The sequence below is a fragment of the Thamnophis elegans genome, chromosome 2 (assembly GCF_009769535.1).
Source record: "Thamnophis elegans isolate rThaEle1 chromosome 2, rThaEle1.pri, whole genome shotgun sequence".
NCBI lineage: Eukaryota > Metazoa > Chordata > Lepidosauria > Squamata > Colubridae > Thamnophis > Thamnophis elegans.
The window spans coordinates 84,974,437-84,982,012 of record NC_045542.1 but is presented as its reverse complement, the minus strand read 5'-3'; the positions used below and the strand labels follow the sequence as shown (position 1 = coordinate 84,982,012).

The window sequence follows — 7,576 nt, the reverse complement described above, 5'->3', positions numbered from 1 at the left end:
CTGAACATAGGATAAGATCCACGAATCAAATGCTAAGTTATAGCTATACCTTTGAATATTCTGTGAAAGAATATAATTACGTGTTTTGCATATGTACAAAAGGAAAAGCTGTAGGTGCCATATCTCCATGATAAGAGTACTATCCACCTTGCTAGTAGCAAATGGAATTTCTTTTTTGGTAGTGTAGATATTAGATTATGCTACAGAATAAATGTGAATTCTAGTCTTGCCTTAGGCATGTAAGCCTTCTGGGTGACTTTGGACTGGTGACTCTCAGCCCAAACCCACCTCACAGGGTGGTGGTTGTAGGTAAAATGTGAGGCAGGATTACAGGTAATCCTCGCTTAACAACTGTTACCGCAGATTTCAAGAAAACAAGTTAAGTTACAGTAAACAGCCGAAACAAAAACAAAAAGACCATTGGGCAAGCCAATGGTCTGAGCAAACCCCATTCCTTACTACCACTGATGATGTTACCTAGTTTGGGTAATGAAGTTTCTGCAAGAAAACAAGCCCAGGGAACCTCACATTTTATTTTCCAATACAAATTACGTAAGAATTCGTACAGTATTATACCATCAAAGCCGGAAAAAAAATATGCCTGGCGCCTTTTAGGTGATTTCGCATTTTTATTAGACTCCGTGAGAGATGAAAACGTGAAGAGTGACATACACAGAGCATATATAGGAAACCCGGAAGTGTCGAATTCAGACGAAGCGCCCCTCTACAAATGATATCGCACATATATCTTCGTAGGAAGTTATATTCCTGAGCTGGTCAGGAAGCCTGACCAGCTCAGGGGAGGAGAGGCTCGTTTCGTCAGAGGCTTCCCCCCTCCTGCCGAACGCAGTTGCCTAGCAGCGCGGGTGGGCGGGTCTGGACGAAGCCACCTCCCCCAGCGAAGGTATGGCGGCAGCCATGGCGGCCACCGAGCAGAGTCCGAAGTGTATCGCCATGGGGGAGGCGCCGTCGCTGGCGTCCTTGGCGCGGACGTCGCTCTTCCTTCTGCTCTTGGCCTTGCCGCTTCGCGGCCAGCTTACAAACGGTAAGGCGGGAAAGGTGCCTAAGCGGCGTGCGCCAAGTGGCGGCGGAGAAAGCGGCGAGTCCGGGGTCGGCTGGAGGAGGAAAGTCACGCAGCCGGCGCCGCTGTCCCATCTGCTCCCCCACCCCTTTTACCAGTCTTGGGCGACCTGCTTCTTTCCGCCCTCTGCGTAGACGGCGTAGACCACGCACCTATTGTCCACAGCCGGGCGGAGAGGCCGTTCTGGTTGGGGACGATGGGGTTTGTTGCCTCAATACATCGGGACGGTTTCCACCTTTTTTGTTCCGCCTCACCCGGTGAATCTCGGCAATGCCAAGAAAGGAAGGGGGGCTCTCGGGCATAGGAAGAGGTTCCTGGGGAGGAAAGTGGCGCTTTCTTTCTTTTTGTTGGTTCGGTCCGGTCTGCCTGGGTTGCCCCTAAACCTGGCTCCCGCCTAATTAACAAGTTCTCTATCAATATCAATATTATAAAGGGATGTACAGAACTGTATACGATGGCTCTAAAAGAAAGGCAGTTTTTAACCTTTCTGTCTTTCTCAAACACACTACGTAGGTACACACTTTCTGCTTCCTCTTTTGGTTCAATTGCTCCTAGTTGTGCAATGGAGGGAATTGCACGACTAACCGTTCTTTTGAGAGGTGTGTTTGTGTGTGTATACATACATACATACATACATACACACACACATACATACATACACACACACACACACACACACACACACACCTAAAATACTGTTTAGTTTTGAGGCAAGTTAAAGCATAGAGTAAAGAGTAGTTCATAGAATAATTATACAATTTATGAATAGTTCTTGGATTGATTTATGCATTTTGGGGCATTGGGAACTTGGTTAGTGAAAGAACCTATTTCAAGTAAAAGGCTTGACAATCCTGTTTGATAACTTCATTCATTTCTTAGCTACCTTTCAAGAAGAGGCACTTCTCAAAGCAATTTATAGAGTAACATGAAAAAGAAACATAATATTATTAAATATAAGAACAGATTGCAGTACAATTTAAGTACCCATTAAGAAAAAAAATCTTTTAAACTACAAATTGGAAAATAGAATAGCTAATTTCTAAAAGCAGTCATAATGTTGTCCTTAGGCAGTTTAGTAGAGTAATGCCATCACTAGAAAAACTCTTATTCCTAATGCATTTGTACTGATTATAGTGGTAGCCTCATGAGCCGTCTATATTCATAATTGATGTTAAACTCAAACACGCTCATGAATGTAAGCAATTTTTCAAATAGTTTTATAAAAAAAAATTAAATCACATCTTTATTATTCTTATAAATAACTCAAGGCAGTGACTGTACCTAATACTGTACTTCCTGCTATCTTCCCCAAAACATCAATTCTGATATGAGTTGATCGGAGAGTGAATGACGGGCTCAAAATCATGCAGCCTGTTTTCATGCTTGAGGCAGGACTAGAACTCACAGTTTCCTGGCTTCTAGCTTGATGCTTTAACTACTAGCCCAACCTTTTGGGCTTGTAAAAAAATTATTAAATTAAATTCCAGTTCGCATTCTATCATTGATGTAAAAACCATATCCAAACATCTGTTCAAGACTTTCACAGTCTCTCTGATACTAATAGATTAAAAATATTTGTATATATTTGAGATGCTACATACTTGAATTCCAGTAGACATAAAGCATTCATGTCTATACACAAGGCAGATCAGATCTGTTCCTTTTTCCTCTTGTAGTGTGCACTTGTACTGTATTTTAACAAAATTTAATAAAAGTATCCCCCGAAATTGTTTAATTTATATTGATGTAGCCCAACATAGTGTGAAGGAAGACTCATTTTTAATATACTGTATTATGCATATTTTTAGGTTAATAATCTGTAGTTTTCTTCTAGTCTTCATATGTGCCATTTAAATGCCTTCTTTTCTGATACATTATTCTAATACTTATCTCAGTTCTTAACTAGAATCTTCTAAGTGCGTAGTTACATAAAATGTTAGGGGTTCACCAAGAGTTACAACCTCAACATTTCATGGTAAATGGAAAGCAAGTTCATTGGTTTTGGACCTTATTTCTTAATTTCTTTTTCACAAAGCTTTTCTTCTTAGATGACCATGTCGAAACAAAGAAAAGATGGTATTTTGTTTCCCATTTACCATGAAATGTATGCAAATAAATTTGTTCATTTTAATTAAATATGAATCAAATAGCTTCTGATCCCATTGATTTCTGTGGTTCTATTTTAAATACAGTCCTGGAGCTAATTCATTATCTGACTTGACACATAAATCATAATAGGTGGGGTCATATACCAAGCTAAGCAAAAAACAAACCAATGAATTATGTGTGGATCAGGGTTTAATCAATTTAACTAGAAGCAATGTTAATAGTAATATAGATCCAACCTATGTCATATGAATCATGAGATAGTGTTGATATGGAAAATGCCTTGTGCAGCTGTATCTCGTTTTCACAAATTTCTATGTTGCTTGATTGTTATACATATGTATATTTCTGCTTAAAACAGGCACAACTCTGTTTTGCTAAAGGCTTCAATACTTAAAATAGTAACTATTTTAAGCAAATTTCTATTGTAGCCTATCAGTTTTTTGTTTTTGATATGCTAATACTAGTTTTTACTCTTCCGTGTTTTATTTGCTATAAATTTTGGATGCATGTTTGTCAGCTGAGATATGCCTAATCCTCAAACCTCAAACCATATCAATTTGTGTATCATTGTGCACTGTAAAATTATTTGTTAAAGATTTCAAATTATTCTTATCTTTCCCTCTTCAAGACACTACACCTAATGCAGAAATAACTCAGAACTTTAACTCAATTCATAAGGATGAAAAAGATAATTTATCCTCAATTATTTCTGCAACCAATGAGAACAGTATGAGGAATAAAACAAATGAAGATATGATCCCAACTTCTTTGAAAGTTGATGCTTCTGTTGTACATGCACCCATTCTAGCAGAAGAGAAAGTAGTCCAACCTCCTGTATCACCTTCAGAAACTGTTAGCATTAATCAACAAAATATTGATGTTTCAGAAGATGCAGATAGTAAAGAATATGACATGACGGACAGAAATATATTTACTAGTTCCCTACCAACAGCAAAAGAACCTAAAGATTATGTCATCTATGATCTAGCTTCTAACTCTCAAAATAATCAAGATGATCAAGATGTATCAGAATTTGCAGAAGAGTCAAGTATGAGGAACTTCGAGACTAAGAAGTCATTTGCTCATAACGTGAAGGATGCTACAGTCTCGGGATTGGAAGATGACAGCCATTTCTTTTTTCATCTCGTTATTTTTGCCTTTTTGGTTGCAGTAGTTTATATCACATATCACAATAAAAGAAAGGTAGGATGGGCTTTTTAACAATTTTCAGTTTGATATTAATATTAGAATATTGTTATTTTGAAATAAATTTAGAGGCAGTTAATTAGCTTATTGGTAAATTTTATAAACTGAAAATCTTAATACTCCAATATCAATTTTTTTTAATTTTCTTGATTATTCTGGAAAATAAGGGCTAAGCAAAGTTGAATACTATAAATTATAAAATGCAAAGTTGCAAACTTCAGAAAATATCAGAAAATCATAAATTTATTTTTCTGAGACGTACATTAGTTTAAGTATCATTGGTATTCATGGCTTCCTTTCATTTATTGTGGATTTCTAATCAGACATGATGAATTGATGACAAAAGTACTTATTCAAAGTGGCAGAGTAGACTTTGTCCATAAACCTATTTAAATCTGAGATTTGTCTTCTTAGTCAGTAGTTATATTTTCTATAATATCTGATATAGAAAGCTTCTTTGTTACAAGCTTTTAAGGACAGACAATTGTTCCATTGAAGCTTTTTAAAATTTTTAATCCGAAACATTGATTTTTATAGTTTAAAGACTTGCTATTGGTAATGTATTTTAACTGAGTTTTAGATTCACAAATGCAACCTAGACTAGGGCAAATTAAAAAATACATCCAACATCCATGGAAGTAAAAATCCTTTCTCTTAAATCTTCACTCAGGTTCACTAATAGGACATTGGGTTTTCTATTGCAGTTTATCCATTGTTATAATCTGAGTATAACTGGGGTCTTGTTGAATGGCATAAGGATGTGTATCAGGGTTTATCATTCATTTCAGCTTTTTCTTTAATTGCAGCATATCAGGTTTGTCCTAGTGTAAAGCTGGCATCGATTTATAAGAAAAATGTTTGATAGTAAATCATTTTTAGCTCAGTCATAAATAACAAAAACCAACCAAAATGTATTTTATGTAATTAATCCTATGAAACCTATCAGTCAAGGATAAGGTAGGCAGTTTGCTTATTAAACACAAATAATCTTGTTATTACAAACCTAAAAGATTTGACATGAATATGAAGATTTCATGAAAAGTATATAAAATTTGCAAAGAATAATCTGAAAATATTGTTGTAAATCTTTTTAAACATGCAGAGATTTAATTTAATATGATCTAATTAGTTCTTTTCTTTTCAGATAATTTTATTGGTTCAGAATAGAAGATGGCGAGATGGCTTATGTTCCAGAACAGTTGGATATCAACGTTTAGATCAAAATGTGAATGAAGCTATGCCTTCATTAAAAATTACCAACGAATATATTTTTTAAAAGTAGCGTGACTCAAATTTGCAGAATTAGGAATTTTCATTGCCTCTCAAAATATAATATGAATGATTGCCATAAGCAGTGATATGTGTGCTCTCTTTTTACTTTGAAGGTTTTAGCCTTATATGAGGGTATGCAAAATGTTTATTTTGGTGAAAGTTGGACTTTATTATTTTTATACATACAGCTTATTGTTTATCAGTTGATTTATTTTTCTTTCATTCTCTGCCTGGAGCAGTTAATAGTCCTAGCCACAACCTTTCCAATTGATCAATATTCAGTATATTAAAGAATGTACCAGATTCCCTATTTGGATAATTGACCTTATTTCTCTCTTAATTCAAGCTGCTAAATAATACATAGAGTGTATTAATTTAATTCTAGCCAAATGATTTCTTAGAAGATCACGCTAATATTCCTTCTCTGGAACATTTGCATAAACACATTTTTAAAAAGAATATGATTTCTTTTTCACAAATTGCCTATTCATTGATCTTACACAATGTAGAAATAGGATGTCTGATGATTCTGATCTTAGTTTTTCTTAGCAAGAAGAAGAACAGAAGAAGGCACCATTCAGAATGAAGAAAACATTTTTCTGGCTAGAAAGTGCCAAAAACCATTTACTCATTTGCTTTTTCCATGTTAAATAAGGTTTATGAAGGCATATCTTTGTAGTAGGTAAATCTGAATGTTGAAGAGAGGTAAATCTGAAAAACAAATATTACATCCAATGGTGGCATTCTGCCGACAAGTGCAAGATGAACATAGATGGCAGAACTGATTCCTTTTTCCTCTTTATTCCATCTCTATGCCTCCCCAAAGTTCTGGAGAAAATTTAATATAGTGCAATGTATGGATATAAAAAGAATAGAAAATTCCACTGTATTAGTTGACTATTATGGATGTTGATGTGAACAATTTAAATTGTTTAGGTATAAATACAGTATAATATTAATTGCATGTAGTTAAAAAAACCTCCAGGATTTGAAGCTAGGATTTGATGCCCATTTGATGCATCATTTTCTTTATCTTTGAAAATTTCTTCTACTTGAAAAGGGTGACAAATTACTGGTATGATTGCAATTTTTTTGAATGCATATTTTGCTATTTATATTAATTGACATAAATTATAAAATATTTGCTAGCAGTTTTACTTACTGTACAAATACTGTTTGTGAACTGTAATCACCATAGGGCTGAAAAACATGTAAATACTAATGACCTTATTTTCAAGTGATGCAATGTTATGAAAACTTTGAGAAAAATTTACAATGAGCATGGTAGCCTTTCTTTTAGTAAATTAAGCTTTTTAATTTACTTTTCTTAAATGTGAATAAGTGAAATACAGAAATACATGTAGGACTGTTTCCTTTCAGAATTCTTATGAACTTGAATCATTTTTAATAGAATCTTTCAAATAAACTCTATAATGTTGTAACTAGCTTGATTTGTATATCCTTGCAAAAATACTTTTTTGGCCCTGACATGCATATGACATTTAACAGTACAGTTTCAATCAGGTGAAGGCCAGCTATTTGTCACTTTTTATTTTTGAAATATGAGGCTTATTTTGTCCCAAAGTTCACCGAGATTAAAAAAAAAATCATTCCTTCTTTGATGAAACCTGGAAAAACTTTAAAGTGTTGTACCATTTTTGGAGGATAAAACTGTCAAATTACAAAATAACATTTGGAAGACTTTTATGTGAAACCACTTCAATTTGAAGGAATACTTAAAAAAGATTTGATAATTTTTAAGAGAAATAAGTGTGTGTATACATATTTGTATAAATAAATAAATAGCTACCATGTAGAGACATGGGTTAATTTCAGGTTGATACAAAGTTGTATCTTTTTTAACTAGTCAGGAAACCATAGCTCTGTGTAAATAACATGGATTAATGT

At 34.5% G+C, this 7,576-nt stretch overlaps 1 protein-coding gene across 1 annotated transcript; it reads left to right on the top strand.

Annotated features, from left to right (window-relative positions):
- Positions 1–857: 857 nt before the first annotated feature.
- On the top strand, positions 858–7,113 carry C2H5orf15 (chromosome 2 C5orf15 homolog). Its single transcript, XM_032211120.1, has 3 exons — positions 858–1,045; positions 3,819–4,393; positions 5,541–7,113. Exons 1-3 carry the CDS (start codon positions 907–909, stop codon positions 5,670–5,672), a joined length of 846 nt encoding a protein of 281 aa, XP_032067011.1. The 5' UTR covers positions 858–906; the 3' UTR covers positions 5,673–7,113.
- The last annotated feature ends 463 nt before the right edge of the window (positions 7,114–7,576 follow it).

Coding starts and splice junctions, on each gene's coding strand:
- C2H5orf15 (XM_032211120.1), top strand. CDS start 907: ATGGCGGCAGCCATGGCGGCCACCGAGCAGAGTCCGAAGTGTATCGCC. Junction 1,046..3,818: donor TCGCGGCCAGCTTACAAACG/GTAAGGCGGGAA, acceptor TCCCTCTTCAAG/ACACTACACCTAATGCAGAA. Junction 4,394..5,540: donor CATATCACAATAAAAGAAAG/GTAGGATGGGCT, acceptor TTTTCTTTTCAG/ATAATTTTATTGGTTCAGAA.